General features: G+C 40.8%; 1 protein-coding gene across 1 annotated transcript in view; it reads left to right on the forward strand.

Moving 5' to 3' along the window:
• The window catches only part of HABP4 (hyaluronan binding protein 4), a 48,500-nt gene that overhangs the window by 5,738 nt on the left and 22,308 nt on the right, over positions 1-20,454 (forward strand). Inside the window, exons 2-5 of the mRNA XM_014545704.1 lie at positions 3,594-3,796; positions 7,897-8,058; positions 8,253-8,321; positions 13,492-13,575. Coding sequence (XP_014401190.1) covers positions 3,594-3,796; positions 7,897-8,058; positions 8,253-8,321; positions 13,492-13,575 — 518 coding nt within the window. The remainder of the gene's footprint in view (positions 1-3,593; positions 3,797-7,896; positions 8,059-8,252; positions 8,322-13,491; positions 13,576-20,454) is intronic.

Genomic DNA, 20,454 nt, shown 5'->3' on the forward strand with positions numbered 1-20,454 from the left:
TGCAGCCCATCCCCTGGCCGTAGCCTCCAGCACTCGGCCGGCGTTATTTTTAAATGCCGCACGTGGCGGCGGCGGGAGGTGTCACCTGTCACTCCCTCGGCTGCTTTCTGTAACCTTTGCAACCAGGCTCTTCGGAGTCCCCTCCGCTGTTTCGGCGGAGGGAGGGGCGCAAGCCTCGAGTCTCACCTGACCTGCCTCGGTGGGGCAGTCAGCAAGAGCACACCTGGGCTTCCTGTTCTCCTGAAATGGGTCCTCGGGTTTGCCCCAGAGGAGTGTTCGAGTGAGACGTGCGGTTCCACCACTGCAGCTCGGCTCTGCAGGCTAGTTCCCTGCTTGATCAAAATCGTGCATCCCACAAATTGGCAGTTACAGAATGGTTATGGAGACGTAAAGTTCAGCGTAGAGAATACGGCCAATAATACTGTAATAACTATGTAGACTCATGCGGGGGATCACTTTGTAAGTTACATAAATGCCTACCACTATGCGTGCACCCGAACCTAGTATCATAGTGAATGTCAACTGTAATGGAAAAATGACCGGAAAGTTAACTTGTGCATTCCCACCCTGGGAAAACAGCTGATGGAAGTATTGGGGCTCTGACTCCTGCAGCTAGGTAATGTTTACCTTTAGCTGTGAAAAGCGCAGTCCAGCGATATGCTTGCAAGTCAGAAAATAAGTCATTATAATACATTGAATTTATTTAAAAAGTTATTTCAAGACCCCTTGGTAGGCCAGTAAGTTCATGAGCATGTTTAAATAGAGTGAGACTTGAGATATGTACATGTGGTATTATGTTCTATTTTTTTCTCAAGTTTATTTATTTATTTATTTATTTATTTTTATTATTTTTTTAAAATATATTTTATTGATTTTTTACAGAGAAGAAGGGAGAGGGATAGAGAGTTAGAAACATCGATGAGAGAGATCGATCAGCTGCCTCCTGCACGCCCCCCAGTGGGGATGTGCCCGCAACCAAGGTACATGCCCTTGACCGGAATCGAACCTGGGACCCTTCAGTCCGCACGCAGGCCGACGCTCTATCCACTGAGCCAAACCGGTTCGGCTCAAGTTTATTTAGACGAATATGGTAATAAAAGAGCAAGGCTGAGCTTTTCCTCCCCCTTTATTTTAATGCAGTTTAATTTAAGTTAAACTGCATTTAGTGCTACTAACATATCACTTTTTAACCCTTTTAAAATTAAAAAATGCCATGCATTTTTGTTATAAAATTTTAAACAAGTTAGAAATGTATGAAGTAAAGTGGAAATCCTTTATTTTTCCTACTGTTAACACCTCGTATTTATATACATTAATGCACAAAATTATTTCTTTTTTTCTTATTTTTTAAAAATATATTTTTATTGATTTCAGAGAGAAAGGGAGAGAGAGAGAGATAGAAACATCAATGATGAGAGAGAATCATTGATCGGATGCCTTCTGCCTGCTCCCCACTGGGGATCCAGCCGCACCTGACCTCCTGGTTCATAGGTCAAAGCTCAACCCCTGAGCCACCACAGCTGGGCCTATTTTTTTTTTTTCTAAATTTAAATGATGTAAACTGGGTTTCAGTCTGCTTCTTTCACTTAGCTTTGTAATCTAGTATGTTGGTAACTTTTTTCTGTCAATTGTTCATGATCCAGGTGATCTGGGTTTTGAGAACTATATTAAAGCTCTTTAATTTTGGTGTTGGAATGGAAATTTTGTCTTTCTAGTTCTTTTTTCAAGTATGTGTTATTTCATGAGTTAACAGCTCATTAATTTCTGTCTACGTAGTTAGTGTACTAAGTTTATCTGTAATGGATGTTAGAGAGCTACTCTCTCAAAGTTTTGTAGCCCTAATTTATATGGACTGTTCTTCTCTAACACTCAAAAAATTTAATTTAGTTAGAATATTGTGAGTGAATACTTAGTGTAGTCAAGAAACAAAGTCAAAACATGTTTGACATATAATGGAAACATTTATTAATCTCAAAAGGATGTGGAAATCATAAGATTTTCCGATTGAGGTTTTTAAGTCCTTCACTATTTAGCAATAAACAGTTGACCCCTTGAATAACTTGGGTTTGAACTTCTCAGGTCCACTTACATGTGGATTTTCAATTGACCCAAGTTGTTCAAGAGTCAACTGTACGTTGACCCTGGTGTGAGCCTTGCTCAATAAATTTGTTCTTGAAATCCTCGGGGGCTTTTTTATCTTTACTTTTCTTAGGCTTTCAGAACAATTGTTTTTGAGCCAAAGTTCAACTTTATTTTGTAGAAATCTTATTGAAAATTTTATTGTATTTTGTCCCTTCGTGGGCTTGGCGTTAGATCAGTGAACAGACTGCGTGTGCCAGCCTTTTAGTGGAAAAGGCTAGTTAAATTCAGTGTTTGCACTATCCACTTGGAGCTGCTGATCCAGCACAGAAAACAACTAGGTTCAATTGCAGTCTTAATCTTTTAGCACTGAATTGTGGGGAAACAATTGTACCCCTATTGTCTTTGTGCTTTGGGTTTTGAAGAAAGAATGAAATATTTGTAGGGTATTGGAACTTTGTTAATAAATGTGTCCAAATTATAAAATTTAGATAGAAAATATTAAGTAGGAAAATGAAAAAATATGTAAACATCTTCCTTAAGAGTCATGTTTGTCTAACTTGGAGTGGAGACCAGCTGTTTAAAAAATACTCATTAATTCAAATACATTTAACATTTTTACAGCCATATAACCAACCAATTGAAGGGTAATTTGTAGAAAAGTCAAAGGTACTGTAATAAAATTATCAATAATGTTTGAGATGGGGACCTTTTAAATGTATACAAAGGAAAGATAAACATTTTTAGAAGATGATTTTGAAGTGACATTCTTCAGAACATGTTTACCAGGTATTACATGCCTATCAGACACGGACTCTGCTCAAAATTGTTAAAGCATCGAACTGGAGGGGAGTAGAGTATGGTGAGATGAGAGAGCAAAAGGCTGGAATGGCCTGGTCCCCGTCCCAGCTGAGTTCTGGCTCCACGCATGAGAGATGCCTGTTTGGGCCCTAACTGGCCCATGTATGATTTGGCTAGACAAGTTTGGCCTCATATTTGAGAAGTATGATCATAAATACCAGGAAATAGCAGAAAAATCTGTTTCTAAATAAAAAAAAGATAATGGTATAGCTGTATTTAAAAACAAAAACCTTAGTAGCTGATGAGAAACTATACTTGGGGTTCTAAAAAAAATTTAAAGAACAGGATATTTATCCTAAAATTTTCTGGATGTAGCTTAGCTGCCATGTTTCAATAAAGCTGCTTTTGTGAAACGTCATTGATTTAGCAATTATCTATATCCCTAGCTATCACAGAGTCATTGTGCAATACCTATACTTACAGGTTAGCTGGTGTAGTCTGTTTAACTTTATCATGCTTTTCAGTACATAAGAGAAAGCTTTGGTAGGCCAGTTACTAATTCAATAGTAACTTAAAACTTTTATTAAAAAGTAGTTGATGCTGGCTGCAGTAATATCAGCAACTTTCCTTCTCTAAACTTCTACATTTCCCCATGACATTGGTTTCGAGAAGAGTGAAATGTGAAAGTACCTGTAAATAACGTGCTGCTGTAGACCTCGTGTTCACCTCTCCCCTTTGATGTTTTGCTTGCAGGCCAGAAGCGAACTCCTAGAAGAGGAGAGCAGCAAGGATGGAATGATAGCCGGGGGACAGAGGTGACACTGGATAGAGCCGAGCGGAGATCCTACAGGGAATATCAACCTTATGAGACCGAGAGGCAGGCGGACTTCACACCTGAGAAGGTTACAGAAGAAAAGTATGTACTGCAAACAGGTCTGGGCTAAGAGGGTTTAGGAACCAGCACAGTTTTCAGAGAACTAGCCTTTGTGACCTTCTGTGGTGCCAGTCTTGGGAATAATTTGTCAGTCTAAGTAGCAAATCATATTACCTTAGGTGCCACATGAAGGATCTTCCATTTACCTCCTAAATGACGTTAAGTCTTGGTTCAGGCAATGATTTTACGATAAAAAATGAATTCTTTACGGCTGACTATGAAAAGCACTCTCATAAAAATACTGCACAGGAGTATGTTCAAGTGGTCAAATTTTCTTTTGAAGTTTAGGCTAGGGATATAATTATGTTTTTGATTTAGTATTACTAATTTAGACTATTGATGAATTTATTTTTTTATTTGTTTTTTAAATTGCTTTCAGAGAGGAAGGAAGAGGGAGAGAGATAGAGACATCAATGATGAGAGAGAATCATTGATCGGCTGCCTCCTGCACACCTGCTCCTGGGGATTGAACCCGAAACCCCGGCATGTGCTCTCACTGGACCTGAACCGTGACCTCCTGGTTCATGGGCCGACACTCAACCACTGAGCCACACCAGCCGGCAGTCCTTTAACTTCTTGACTACTAATCCCATTTACAAGTTTTAACTAAAGAATTTAGCTTTGTAAAACTATGCTAGAGCCCATTAAAACAAGCCTAAAAAACAAGAAAGTCCAGCAGACTAGTTCAGTGCGAGAGAACTGAGCAGATGGCAACTTCTGCAGATCTGTTCCCTGGCAGTTACACGTTCAAAACATTGGGGTGGTGTATCTGCCCCCACGTTGGAGGTGGGGATTAGAAAAAGGTTTAATTCTGCCCTTTTTTGGTGATTGCTTCAAATTTGCTGTGTAATGGCCTGTTTGCATGCTTATAAAGAGCTTCTGAATCAGAGCTGCTTATTTTAGGAAGCATTTGTGTTTTGTTTTCCTCACTTTAGGAATTTATTCTGTGGACATAAGGAAGTTATAGCTCAAAAGCACAAACTCATGTTTGCAGGGTTTTTTTAGTAGCAAAACTATGAGTCTTTAAAAAGGATAAAATAGGTCTTTATATAGTAACATGGAAAGATGCCTATTAAATGAAATCATGCATGCAGGCAAGGCTAGGGGTAGGGGTAGGGTGGGATGTGGGGTTATGGAGGGATTTTTTTTTTCTTTTTACTTTAAAAATAACTTCAGATTTACAAAAAGTTGCAAGAATTATACAAAGAGTTTCCATAAGCTATTATCCAGATTCCCCAAATGTTAACATTTTACCACATTTGCTCTATTATACTCCTCTTCTTCCTCTTCTTTCTCTCAATTTCTCGCCCCCTGCACATTCATAGTCTCTCTGTCTGTGTCACACACACATACAACTTTTTTCTTGGTCATTTTAGATGAGAGGAAGGTGCAGGAATGTCCCTTTATCCCTAAATACTTTCAATGTATTTACTAAAAACATGGTTCCATTATCAAACTTAGTAACTTCAGTACAGTTCTGTTGAATTCTCTAAATTATGTCATCTACAGACTGTTCAGATTCCACCAGTTGTCTTAGTGATGTCCTTTTAGCAAAAGGAAAAAGAAGTCTGATTCTGGATCCAGTCGAGGAATGGGCATTGCATTTGGTCTTCTCTAATTTGGAACGGCTCCTTAGTCTCCCTTTATCTTTTATGAATTTGACTTTTTTGGAAAAGGACGGGCCGTTTGTTTTGTAGAACAGCTCAAAATTTGAGTTTGTCTGTTATTTCCTTATGGAATGAGCTTACCTGGCAGGAATACCACAGAAGTGATGTTTTGTGCCCTTCTCAGAATATCACATTAAGAATATGTAGGAATTTTTACTTTCAAGGAAATTTGAAATTTTTTTTTATGTCATGTGCCATTAGAAAACATATTTTCTTATAATTTCTTTAAAAGTACTTTTTCTATTAATAAAGGTCCATAAGATCTTTAGTAAAAATAATTTATAGTCTCTTGAAACAATTTGGAAAACATATGAAATTATGAAGAAAATTAAACCACCTATCTTACTGTCTGAGATGATTACTTGTAACAATTTGCCTATTTTCTTCTTTTTTTTTTTAATTTTTAATCCTCACCAGAGGATATTTTTCCATTGATTTTTAGAGAGGGTGTAAGGGAGGGAGAGGAGAGAAAGAGAAACACGGACGTGAGAGAGACACATTGATTGGTTGCCTCCCACACATGCCCCGACCAGCGGTGGGAACCTGTAACCGAGATACATGCCCTTGACCAGGAATCAAACCCATGACCCTTTGGTCTGCAGGCTGATGCTCTGACCACTGCACATCTGGCCTTGGCTAAACCACTTTTAAATATACAGCTCAGTGGCATTAAGTCCATTCGCATTGTTGTGTAACCATCACCGCCATCCTTCTCCAGAACCTTTTCACTTTCCCCAGCTGTTCCCATTAAACATTGGCTCCCCATTCCCCATACAGAAACTTCATTCCCTCACCTGTGACACATACCCGTGTCTAGTTATTAGGATTGTTGTACGAGAGTGGATGACAGGTAAGGAAAGCGAGATGCTTGGCTCCAAGTTTCGTCCTTCTGCTTGTGCATGCATAACAAAGCTTCCCAAGCGGAGTACAGGATTCCTCAGTCTCACCAACCTGCGACAAGATACAATTTATAATCAGGGGAAAGTGAAGAAGCAATTGAGAATATATTTAATGGGGGGTAGGAGTAAACTTGTGGAACAGAGAAAAAACTGATTAAGGATTTAAAATACACCAGAACACATAGGTCTATATTTAGGGTCAGTTTCAATCACTATTATAGCTTAAATGAATTTGTAATTTTGTCCATATCTGATTGGATTTCATGTAAATTTAGACCTGATTTTGACTGTTGGCATTATTTTCCTTGTATGTTGTTTTGCTTCATTTCCTCTCAACGTTTAGGTATACTTTTTTTTCTTTTATGGCCTGATTAAGAACTTAACTTTTCTTTGGTCATTGTTATAGAACTCTGCTTTAGGTACTTTAATATAGAATCAGACTAGAGGCTTGGTGCACAAAATTTGTGCTGGGGGTGGGGGTGGGGGAGGGTGGTCCCTCAGCCAGGCCTGCACCCTCTCCAATCCAGGACCCCTCGGGGGATGTCCGACTGCCTCTTGCAATCCGGGACCGCTGGCTCCTAACCTCTTGCCTGCCTGATCGCCCCTAACCACCTCTGCCTGCCTGCCTGCTCGCCCCCAACTGCTCTCCCCCGCCCCCGGCCTGCCTGCTCTCCCCTAACTGCCCTACCCTCCTGGCCTGATCGCCCCTAACCGCCTCTGCCTTGGCCCTGCCACCATGGCTTTGTCCGGAAGGACATCCAGAAGGTCTCCCGGTCTAATTATCATATTACCCTTTTATTAGTATAGATTCCAAATTTAACTTAAATATTTAGTATTAGAAGTAGAATGAATCTTAGAGTTAGTTTATCTAACCTCATTTTTTAAAAATATGTTTGTGGGTGTGTTTTTTTAATTGATTTTAGAGAGAGACAGAAAGGGAGAGGGGAGGGAGGAAGGGAAGGAGACACAGAGAGAGAGAGAAACATCAATGTGAGAGAGAAACATCAATCAGTTGCCTCCCACATGCACCTGGACTGGGGACCAAACCAGCAACCTGGGCATGTGCCCTGATCAAGAATCGAACCTGTGACCTTTTGGTCCATGGGATAACGCTCAACAAATGGAGCCACACTGGCCAGGTCCTAACCTCATTTTATAATGTGGAAACCAGGTCCAGAGAGAGAGACCTGCCTAGGACCTGCTCTCACCAGCTCCCCCACTTAGTAGCCATATGACCTTGGGCAAGTTACCTACCTCCTCTGCGCCTCAGTTTCCTCAGCTGTGGGCAATAGTCGTATATTACAGATTTGTTTGTGCGAATTAAGTGACTGTATGTGAAGCGCTCAGAACAACACCAGGGATTGTATGTGTTCAGTAAAAGTTAACTATTAATTCGTTGTGCAGGCCACCATTCTTTCCAATATACTACAGCCATAATAGCCTTCTAGAATATGTTTTTCTTAAAAAATTCTTCGCTCTTTAATCCACCACTTTGTATTATACCATGTCTTCCTAGACCAGTTGACAGATTTGATCGAGACAGACCCCTGAGAGGACGTGGAGGCCCAAGAGGGGGCCTGCGGAGCAGAGGCCGCGGTGGTCCCGGGAACAGAGCATTTGATCGTTTTGACCAAAGAGGAAAACGGGAATTTGAGAGATATGGTGGGAATGATAAAATGTAAGTTCCTTTATAAATGCTATTTTCACTTTAAGACTTTAGTCATACATAGTATGAATCTGTTATGTGTTAATATTTAGTTGACTTTATATTAGTAAAGAGCTGATCCTGATTTAGCTCTTATTATCAACTTCTCTGAGTTGAAGATTGACTAGAGACCAGCTTGCAGTTTAAGGAAATATTTCTTTCTGTAGAGCAATCAGAACTGAAGACAACATGGGTGGATGTGGAGTTCGCACCTGGGGATCCGGTAAAGATACCAGGTACGCTGCAATGTGTGCATTCTGTGAACCTCCAGTTAAGTGGAAATCTCGACCCTTGCATGCCTTTCATGAAAATTATGTCCTCTGTTGTGCTTGCAAGTGTCTTTATACTGTGTTCTCTTAAATAGAGGTTGATATTAGGCTTTTGTTTAGTGAAATAACTTAAAAATGGGTTTGCTAAAATTTATTAAAAACTTACAAAACTCAACTCCAAGAAAACAAACAATCCAATTTAAAAATGGGCAAAGGACCTGAATAGACACATCTCCAAAGTGGACATACAGATGCCAAGAGACATATGAAAAGATGCTTAATGTCACTAATCATCAGAGAGATGCGAATTAAAACCACAATGAGAAATCCCATGTCAGAGTGGCTACCACAACAAATCAACTAACAAGTGTTTGCTAGGTTGTGGAGAAAAGGGAACCTTTCTGCACTGCTGGTGGGAACGCAGACTGGTGCGGCCACTAGAAAGCAGTATGGACTTACCTCAAAACATTAAAAATGGAACTGCCTGTGACCCAGCAATTTCACTTCTGGGAGTTTATCCAAAGAAGGCCGAAACACTGATTTGAAAGAATATGTGCAACCCTATGTTCATAGCAGCATTATTTACAATAGCTAAGATCTGGAAAAGCCCACGTGCCCATCAGCAGATGAGAGGATAAAAAGCTGCAGTACATTTACACCATGGAATACTACTAGGCCGTAAAAAAGAAGGAAATCTTACCTTTTGCAACAGCATGGATGGACCGGAAGAGTATTACGCTGAGTGAAATAAGCCAGTCAGAGAAAGACAAGTGCCATATGATCTCACTTATATGTGGAGTCTAATGAACAAAATAAACCAACAAACACAATAGAAACAGACACAGACAGAGAACAGACTGACAGCTGTTAAAGGGGAGGGGGTAGGAGGGCTGGGTGAAATAGGTGAAAGGATTAAGTGAAAAAAACAACCCTCATAGACAACAGTATGGTGATGACCAGAGGGAAAGGGGGACGGGGGAAAGTAGGAGGGGATAAAGGGGGCATAAGTGGTGATAGAAGGAGACTTGACTTGGGGTGGTGAACACCCAATATGTTATACAGATGATGTATTATAGAATTGTACCCCTGAAACTTATATAATTTTATTAACTAATGTCACCCAATAAATTCAATTTGAAAAATTATTTCATTTTATCTTATTTTAGCCAAACACATTTGCTTGTTTGCTGATGGTGCAAGCACATGACACTACATTTGCATATGCTTCAGAATGGGTTTTAAATGCCTGGATATTTAAGAGATGACCATATGTCTCCTAGCGACTGGTATATCCAATGTAAAGATGAAAGGTGCTCTATGGCACTCATTTTGGGTTGGTTTGTGAGCCCTATACTTTACTTCTCTGTGACCTTTCAAAGTTCTTTTATACATTGCATCTTGATTTCCTGAAATCATGTGGAGATTGAAGCTCACCTGAGGTTCAAATTTGACATTTCTCAGGCATCGTGGTGCCTCAGATCTGTGCTAGTTTTGCTCCTTAAGGGAGGTGCTCGGTGCTAATGTTTCTGTCATTTCTTGGCTGCAGGGACAGTGCCTTCGTGGTGTCTGCAAGGGACAGGTAGGAAGTACCTCCAGGCAGTGTAGGGTGAGGAATGGGTCACCTAGGACATGTTGCAGGCTGGCTTTCAAGTTGGAACTCTTGAGAGGATCCAGACTTCCACTTTTCTCCTTTGGAATATAAGCTTTTTGCATAAACTTATTTTTCATAAATTTTATCCTTAAAGACAAATGTAGACAGTAATATCAAATGTAGCATTAGATTGACTACCATTGCACATCTGTATTGTCCTTGAAAGGAAGAAAAACTCGTTAAATGTTCTCAGTCAGGGGTTCTATAGGATCTTGATTACAAATCTTTTCAATTTGTTTTATTTTGCTGTGATAATATATATACATTTTTTTGGTGATAATATATTTTTTAAAAGTAATACAGGCACCTCTTGAATGATCTGATTTACTACTTTAATACTACCATGCCATTTCAGTTTTATTTGTTTTCCTTTATTAAAATGTTTTTATTGATTTTTAGAGAGAGGAAGGAGGAGGGAGAGAGAGACCTAGATTTGCTGCCTCCTGCATGCCCCCTGCTGGGGATTGAGCTGGCAACCCGGGCATGTGCCCTGACCAGTAATTGAACCTGCGACCTCTCAGTGCAAGGGACAATGTTCAACCAACTGAGCCACACCGACCAGGGCCATTTCAGTTTGCATTGGAACTTAAAATTATTTTTGGCTCCAAGTGATTAGTTACCCTAAGAGGTCGGTATTGGCTTTGTAGCATGAAGAGATGACCGTATGTCTCCTAGCGACTGGCATGTCCGATGTGGAGATGAAAAGTGCCCTATGGCACTCATTTTGGATTGGTTTGTGAGCTCTAAACTCAAAGCTCTTAGGTGGTAATAATCTTTAATTGAGAGATTTTTCGTAGCTTAAGACTTTAATTGTTTACTTAAATTGAGATTTTGATTTGCCATGAAAACTGTGCAGTATAGTAGATTAATGTGCTACTTTTGGTGAATGAGGAAAGAGGAGAGGTAAGCCTAACCCATAAGTGATGCGTCCCTGGCTGACCAGGCCCCTGCTGCCGGCTCAGTGTAGGGGTGACGAAGGGGTAGGAATCCTGTTCTAAGACACTGGCAGTAGGACGAGATCTGTGGGCAGGCTGCTTTCAAAATGGCGGCCTGAGCCATTTCCAGTGTTATTGGTTTTTAGAACAGTTTGTCATAAAGTACCTGTGCTAAAAATAGAATTTGCTCCATCATTGTAATTTAAAGTATAATATCAGATATTATTTTTTTGTTACCAATTAAAATAGACACCCATAATGCAATTTTCAGCAATGTTGCCTTCCAGCTTCTATTGTCAAGAGCAGAACAGTTTAGTAATTGAACATTTGGCTGAAATCTGTTCGCGTCATTCATTTGTTTAAGTGTGAAGTGTGATTGAATTTGAGCTGGGAAACAAAGCTTTGATGTGTTCAGCATGGTGTTGTGGAACATAGGTGTGCAAGCGGGCATTTTCTGTGTTAGAATAACTGAAGGCAAAGTGGACTTGGCCCTGGCCCTGGAGCTGCATCTTTCCTCTGACTAATCCAGCATTGGTGATTGGCATTAAACAGAATAACAAAACCTGCCAAAGTAAATTGTGCGTGATATTGACACTTGATTGTTTTGTAGTTGTGGTCATATGGTTCTATAAGACCTGTAGATACAATGTTAATTTTATGTTTATTCATAAAATAACTTAGGTCAATATAGGGGGGAGATCTGTGATTTTTTTTCTTTAAAATCAATTGCTCAAGTTTTAGAAATACTGGTTTTTATAAAGTCTCTTTGTATTCCTCTACTTTTTTCCTTCCCCGTTTCTTTGTAGCCATTTTATGAATTTTAAAATATGTTTTTATTGATATCAGAGAGGAAGGGAGAGGGAGAGTTAGAAACATCAACCGTTTTATGTATTTTTGAAAGCTATGACTTTAAGTGCAGTTATGTTTTTTATCCCATTGGTTTATTACATGACCAAGAGAAAAATAGAAAGTTGGAGTAATTCAGTGCTGTGGCTGTTGATGCTAAAACCTCCCATGACCCCGCAGGGTCAGGCTGAGGTGCCAGCGCCTTGTGAAGGGCCTCCGCGGGGCAGAGCACATGATGTCCTCCCAACACAAGTGCGTTTGATTCAGCACCTTTTTTAAAAGTAAAAATTAATCATTCAGACTTTGTATTGAAAAACTGAGTTGTTATTTTTTTTTTTTATAAATATTTTATTGATTTTTACAGAGAGGAAGGGAGAGTTGATTCAGGACCTTTTTTAAAAGTAAAAATTAATCATTCAGACTTTGTATTGACAAACTGAGTTGTTATTTTAAAAGCTGATTACAATAGCTTTAATTTGAAAATTAAAAATATTAATGTAGCCCTAGCCAGTTTTGCGCAGTGGATAGAGTGTCAGCCCGCAGACTGAAGGGTGCCAGGTTCTATTCCAGTCAAGGATCCTACCTCGGTTGTAGGCTCCATCCCTGGCCCCAGTCGGAGCCTGTGGGAGGCAACCAATCCATGTGTCTCTCTCACCTTGATGTTTCTCTCTCTCTGTCTCCCCCCTCCCTCCCAATCTCCCTCAGAATCAATGGGAAAATATCCTCGGGTGAGGATTAACAACAAAAATTAGTGTAAAAAGTCTATTCTGGCCCTAACCGGTTGGCTCAGTGGATAGAGCGTCGGCCTGTAGACTGAAGGGGCCTGGGTTTGATTCCGTCCAAGGGCGCATGCTCAGGTTGCGGGCTCGATCCCCAGTAGGGGGCGTGCAGGAGACAGCCGATTAATGATTCTCACTCCATTGATGTTTCTATCTCTCTTCCTCCCCCTTCCTGAAATCAATAAAAAAAATATATATATTTAAAAAAGTCTATTCTGTTATTGCAGTTCAATTTCTTTACTTTAGAAAAAATAGCTTATTTTTTGAAGCTGGGTTCTGTACATAGAGTGTAAAATATTTCTAATGGATATTTAATGTCCATTATATTGACATTATATACTCAAATATATTGACTAATTTTAGCATTTTCCTGAAAATGAAATTTCTTTGCTGGGACTAATTTGTTTCTAAGTAATGTTTAGATAGGATTAATGTTACCATAAAAAGGAAGAATTAAAGTCATATATGTTAAAATTCAAATAGTTATTACCAGCTTGTTTATAATCCACACTTATTTTTATGGAATGTTTTTACTTTTTTACCATTTTCTAAAAGTTAGATATGGCATATACTTATCTATTGTAAGTCATTTTATGGCCCCTATTAATATTGGGAATTTTCTGAGTTCAGAAGAGTTTTGAATATTTCTTCTGGTCCTTTATAATCTGTTTTAATTTTAGACCATTTATAGAAACTTCTATTTCTCAAAGTACCTTTCACATTTGTGAAAATAGTTTATATGAATTATCAATTGAGAGCATTTTGTCTTTTTTATTTTAATGTGGGTTACCTGTGTGTGGGTATATAATTCCTTGAAGGATATGTACTTAAGAAAAGGGCATTATAATATGTTTTTCTCTCTTGAATATCTGAGAGCATTGATGTCAACAAGTGTGTGTGACTGGGATGGTTCTCGCTGCTTTCAGTGACGGGGAGCCAGCTGCGCCTATGGAGGAGCCCCCGGTGGTGGAGGAGTCCCCGGACGCCCTGGAGGAGGGGTCTCCAGCCAAGTAGGTGTTTAGCTCTTTTTCCCATTGGGTTATGGGGCTTTTTGTTACCAATTTCTAAGAATGCTTCATAGAGCGGGAAGCTCAGCCTTTTGTCACATCACAGAGGTTGGTCTTAATGTATTCAAGTAATTGAACTGATTAATAATTCAGATCTAATGAGTGGTTAGTAATGATAATGAATTGGTTAAATTCGAGTCTTCTGTCCTGTGTCTATAACCTCTTTTCCACCAGCAGCCTGTATGTGACCAGTCTCTCTTGTCATGGCCCCTTCTCTTGTCCCTTTATTCTCCCTCCTCCTTTCTTCATGGAGCTGAGGCCCCTGGTCCCTCTTGAGCACTCTTGCCAAGTCCTTAAGCTCCCTGGCCAGCAGGATCCGCCTCCTGGATGGCTGTGGCTATCCGCCTTCTCTCCGGCACCCACAGGCTGAGCACTGCAGGTCACTGTGGGTCGCCAGCATTCTGAAATGAGTCCCCCCTACAATGACTGCTTTCATCCTTCGCGTCTCCTCAGATGCCTGGCACTGCCCCCCATTTGCCCACACCTGCTCTTTCATCTTCTGTATACAACTTGGCCCTCAGAGGAATTAGGAGCCATCAGATGGGAGCTGTGTCACCCTCCCACGCCCAAGGGTGCAAACCTGCCTCCTCCTGCGCCTTCTAGGTGGCGAAAGGGAGGCGCCACAGCTCCTCCCACCTGTTTCCTGCTGACTTCACAGAAACCTCACACTCACTAGCTCCTCCCCTCAGGTCTACTCGCCTCCTGCCGCCCTACTCTGGTCTTCCAACAAGCATTTTAAACATGCCCCACTTCTCCTATTTTCAGTCTCCTCCTCTTGTCCCACATTCTGTCAGCCACCTTTCTTGGGGTGTGTGTTCTTTCTTCATTTTCTCCCCCTTTTTAAAAAAATATGTTTTTATTGATTTTAGAGAGGAAGGGAGAGGGTGAGAGAGATAGAAACATCAATGATGAGAGGGAATCATTGATCGGCTGCCTCCTGCACGCCCCCTATGGGGGATCGAGCCCACAACCCGGGCATGTGCCCTTGGCCAGAATCGAACCCAAGACCCTTCAGTCTTAGGCTGACGCTCTATCCACTGAGCCAAACCAACTAGGGCTCCCTTTTTACTTCTTATTTCACTCCAGGCCTGGCTCTGTCCTGTTGCTCTCTGAAAGTCCCCACGTCTCTAGGCCTGATGGATGTTTTGGTCTGTTGTCCTTGACCTCTCAGAGCATCTGACTTTATTGATCCTTTTTAAAAATATATATATTTTTATTGATTTCAGAGAAGAAAGGAGAGGGAGAGAGAGATAGAAACAAATATCAATGATGAGAGAATTATTGATTGGTTGCCTTCTGCATGCCCCCTACTGGGGGTCGAGCCTGCAACCTGGGCATATGCCCTTGACTGGAATCAAACCCGGGACCTTTCAGTTCTCAGGCCAACACTCTATCCACTGAGCCAAACCGGCTAGGGCTTGATCCTTTTTTTTTAAATCCTCACCAGAGGATGTGTTGAGAGAGAGAGAGAGAGAGAGAGAGAGAGAGAGAAACATTGATATGAGAGAAAAACATTAATCGGTTGCCTCCCATATACACCTTGACTGGGGATCGAACCCACAACCTAGGTATGTGCCCTGACTGGGACCTTGTTTTGGTGTGCGGGACAATGCTCCAACCAACTGAGCCACCTGGCCGGGGCTATTGATCTTAAGGGCACCCTGCCATTGGTTTCTGGGATTCCTGCACTCTCTGGCTTTCCTCCTGCCTCTCAGCTCCTTTGCGGACTCCTCCTTGTCTCTCTGGTCTTTTAAAATATGAGTCTTCAGGGCTCTGCCTTAGCCTTCCCTTTCTAGCATCTTATTGAAGGAACTCACGCACTGTGCAGCTTGAATTGTCGTTCACACACTGACTCCAGAGTGTGTGCCTGGGCTCCCACCTTCAGCTCGGACTCCAGGCCTGTGGGTCTGCCTCCCGCTGGACACCTGCCTGTGGACATCCAGGGCGGCTCCTGCAGCGCGTCCAGGGCTGAGGTCCACCCTCCTCGGGCCCTCGGCAGGTGTCCATCTTGTGGAGCTGCATTGCCATCCAACTAGTTGCACAAATCAGACTCCGGTTGTCATCCTTGAGACGTCCTTCTTCTTGTCCCTCTCCCCCAAAATCCAGTCTGTCACTCTGCCCTGATGATTGGTACCTTCTAAATCCACTACCTTCACGTGTTACAGGCTCAGCTGTTGTCAGCTGGTCTGTCATGGTGGCTCCCATGGGCTCCCTCCCTGCATGCTCACCTTCTAGCAGCCGTTGCCACACCAAAGTGGCTTTCACACTGGTGATGAGTTCCATGCCCTGAGCCTTGTGAAGACTCCGGTGGCTTCAGGCCCCTTGTCTGTTCCTTGTCCTGACCCGCATGGTCCTGTGTGGTCTGGCCCCTGCAGAGTGCCTGTGCTTTCTCTGGGCCCACCAGGTGGCCCTTATTTATGTTGCCAAATACCTTTCTCCTGCTCTACCCCCACACTTGGCGTAGAGCTTCTCCAAGTGCTGCTGCCTCCTTTTTCTGTGCCTCCAAGCCCCTCTCCCCCACCTTCATCTGTTTACCTTTTACTTACCCTTTAGCTTCCAAGAGGGTGTCTATGGACTCCAAGGCAGTATGCTGGGTTCAAATCCCCGCTCGGCCACGTAGTAGTTAGGGCAAGTTATTTAATCTCTATTTCCTTCATCTGCAAAATGGGAATAATAACAGGACTACATCAGAGGGTTGTTATAAGGGTTGGTTGCAGGTATGTGTATGTGTGTCACAGAGAGTAGGACCTGGCACATAGTTAGTGCTGTAAAATACCTGCTGTTATTATTATTTTTTGTTGTTGTTAATCCTCACTTGAGGATATTTTTCCATTGATTTTTTGAGAGAGTGGAAGGGAGGGAGGAGGGGGAGAGACAGAGAGAGAGAAACAATATGAGAGAGACACATCGATTGGTTACCTCCCGCATGCACCCCAACCTGGGCTGGGGATCGAGCCTACAACCGAGGTAAGTGACCTTGACTGGAATTGAACACGGGGCTCTTTAGTCCGCAGGCCAATGCTTTATTCGCTGAGCCAAACCAGCTGCTATTGTTATTGTTGCTTATTGCAAGAGTAAAATGCTACAATGACTGATGATTTTGAAAGCTGTTAACTTACCTATTCAAAACTAAGAAATGCATTTAAGAAGTAGGTGAACAGTTAACAGCAATATTTAGACAGGGAGGTAGCTAAGGAAGTCGGTTAGCAGAGTATATATCAGGGTGGGAACGTCCAGTCCGAAGGCTGTGTAGAGCCCGAGAAATCACTTGGTCTGGCCCTGCGAAGGCATCAGGGATGAATTAACTAAACGTTTGACCAAATAAAGCAGGCTAATTTTTAAGTTGACAATTTTGTATGGCCTGCAAATGATGTTATAAATATCCAAATGGCCCTTGGCAGAAAAAAGGTTCCCCATCCCTTGTGAGAAAGTGAGTTATTTTTAGGAAAAAAATATATCCTTTTTGAGCCAATAAACCATTTCTACAAATTTAACAGAAAACAGAATAATAGAAAGTAAATTATACCATTATTCTAATCTCTAGAATTGATTGCAGTACTCTAGCATTGGTAACTTTTGTTCTGGCCCTCCAGTCCAGTTTAAGAACCCATTGTGGCCCTCGAGTCAAAAAGTTTGCCCACCCCTGTTCTAATCTCTAGAATTGATTGCAGTACTCTAGCATTGGTAATATTAGACAAAATAATTCTTCCAATTAAACAGTTCCTCTGAAAGGCAAAATAATGATTTGGTGGCCATCTCATTGTCTGCACTGTCCTCGCAGAGCCGGTCAGCAAATCTCCCCTCTCTTCTCTGCCAGCCAGCACATCTTCCTCTCTTTTCTGCTGACCGCAGTGGACAGTGAGCATCTAGTTAGAACTGCAGGAGCTGCACGGTGGAGCCGCTGCCGGGCCCTCTAGTGGAAGACTGCTGGGAAATTCTTGTTTCTGCACTGCCTTGTCAATTGTAAATGATCGCTAACATTTCTAATTGCACAGTGATAACTTTGGGTAATTTCACAGTAGGCTTGTATGTAAGAAGTGCATTAGAAGATGGTGATGCTCTCTGTCTGAGTATTAATCCAACACTCAGGCTTTTGACATTTAGCTACATGTATATCAGTGCACCTCTTGGTTTAGAACTTCTTGAAGGGTGAATTGAATGCATCGGTTTTATAATTTTAGGTGTTTGGGTGTTATACTTAGGTCTCTGATCTATTATTTTAAAAAAGTAATATGTATTTATTTGATCCCTTTTGAGTGGATTTTTGTGCCCGGTTTGTGGTATGGATAGAAGCTCTTTTCTTTGCACATCCAGACATTCCAGCGTAGTGAGTATCATTGCTGAAAATCAGTTGCCCATGAATGTGGGCGTATTTCTGTACTCTATTTTGTTGGTCTATCTATATTACAGTAATATCACACTACCTTGATTACCCTTGAGTCACTTTTAATTTGTTTTCTCTTGCAATTTATTTGTTAAACAACTAGGTCATGTGTCCAAAGAGTTTTCCAGAGTCAGAATTTTACTGAAACATCCTGTGGGCAATGGTATGCTGGTGAATACTTAATGCCTGGTTCTCTGGGACAAAAAGCCCATATCTGTTGCGCTTGCTGGTTTCTGTGGTGTAAATATTCTTAAATGACTGATTTAAAACGACCAGTGTGCCCTAGCTGGTTTGGCTCAGTGGATAGAGTGTCGGCCTGTGGACTGAAGGGTCCTGGGTTTGATTCCAATCAAGGGAACATGCCAGGGTTTTAGGCTCAACCCCCAGTAGGGATCGTGCAGGAGGCAGCCTATCAATGATTCTCTCACATCATTGATGTTTCTATGTCTCTCTTCCTTCTCCCTTCCTCTCTGAAATCAATAAATTAAAAACAAAAACCCAACCAATGTGACATCACTGAACGCAGAGTTGGGGAGAGACGTGCAGTCGTGCACCATCATGTAGTATTTCCACTGTGCACAGGTAGAGGTAAAATGTAGTGAAATAATTAGGGAATGTGAGTTGTGAGCATTCATTAGCTTTTTAATAATATAGTTAATTATAAGAGTATACAAGTTAGTTTGAAACAATGACTGTGTTTAACATCTGGCTCACAAAATTCCTGAAATTTTAACAATTGGCTTTATGACTTGATGCAAGCAAGCCAGTTCCAGCACAGCATTTCTAGTAGAGCAGTTGGACATGTTTCTCTGTCCCTATGTTTTGTGTACTTCCTGAAAATGAGTAATGAGAGAAGTTTAGTCAAATTCAGGTTCTCCCTGGCTGTTGTGGCTCAGTGATTGAGTGTTGCCCCATGCACCAAAAGGCTGCCGGTTCAATTCCTGGACACATACCCAGGTTGTAGGTTCGGTCCCCTGTCAGGGTACGTACAAGAGGCAACTGATTGATGTTTCTCTCTCACATCAATGTTTCTCTCCCTTCCTCTCTATCTAAAATCAGTAATATAAAAAATTTGGGTTCAACTTTTTGGCAAAGTTGTTTAATAGGTTATGGGAGGTCGCTGATTATTATTGCCTTTGTCCATTGGAGCTGCAAATTGGTGATAGTCTGTCATTCTTTAGTTATTAGTTGGAATTATCTGCAGTAGAACTAGTTGATTGCATCGAGGTATAAGTTTTTTAAGGAAATACAAGATAAATAAAAGGTACTTGTTAAATAAAAGGTTATCCATTTTTAGAATAATGACTTGGTTCCCTAGAGTCCTTCCAAGGTGCCGATCTTTTTAAAGTGTCATTATGAATTTAGAGACTTAAACATATCTAGTGTGGTTCAACCCACTGAGGTTTTTATTTAAACTGACCCATTTTCTTACTTTGAGGGAACCTCTGCAAGTTGATTCTTGATCCTTTTGACACACATTTAGTGGTCTTTGATAGCTTTCTTGCTGTGGTTCCAGAGTCGTCATTTATACTTCCTATCCCATGCTTCATACTGATCCATTTTTCAAAGAGCCATAGTCCTTTAATAGAACGTGGTATTTAGATACCATAGTCTGGCCACTAGGGATGCTCACTGCTCCTAGGTTCTTGACTATTTCTAAGACATTTAACTGACAGCAAGGAAATAGACACATACACATATTTTTAAGGTAAAATGTGTTATGAGTTAATTTAATATTTCTTTTTGAGTTAGGACTGCAAGATTTTTAGCTAAAATTTTTTTTATATTTGTGTCTTTTTTTTCCATGCTGAAAATCCCAGTTATTAGTAACAATCTACTTTTACTCATGTGCAACACACAGCAGCCACATATAGTATTATCAACACTACCTCCAATAATGACTACCAAACAGTTATATAGAGAGAAATGAGTAAATTCATATTTTAAAGGCACTTTAGTTTCTTCTGTTGGTTATATCAACAGCTTCATAAGTAGTTGGATTAATTTGATTAATTTTGCTTTTAAATTTTAGACATTGAGTTTTAATTTTAGCCTGTTTTATAGTTGTGTAAAATATAATTACATGTTTCCAAAAGTGCAGTCTGATAAAACATGATATTTTTCAACTAGCTTCTATCCCTGCTGTTTCCCTGATTTATATTATAATTAAAAAAAACTATTATGTGTCTACATTTGTATGTCTCTCTAGGTGAATACTAACATACATTCCATTCCACCTTGCTTTTTCATCCATATGTGCAGGGGATGCTACATAGCAATATATATACAGATATTTCTCATTACTTTTTAAACTGATAAATATTCTGTTTAATAGCTATAATTTTCCACTAAATTTCTCTCTAGATGAGTTTGGGTTCTTTCCAGTATTTTGCTATTACAACTTTTAATGTCTTTTTTGATATTTTTGCCAATATTAG

This window comes from Myotis brandtii, unplaced genomic scaffold (assembly GCF_000412655.1).
Source record: "Myotis brandtii unplaced genomic scaffold, ASM41265v1 scaffold419, whole genome shotgun sequence".
NCBI classification, from domain to species: domain Eukaryota; kingdom Metazoa; phylum Chordata; class Mammalia; order Chiroptera; family Vespertilionidae; genus Myotis; species Myotis brandtii.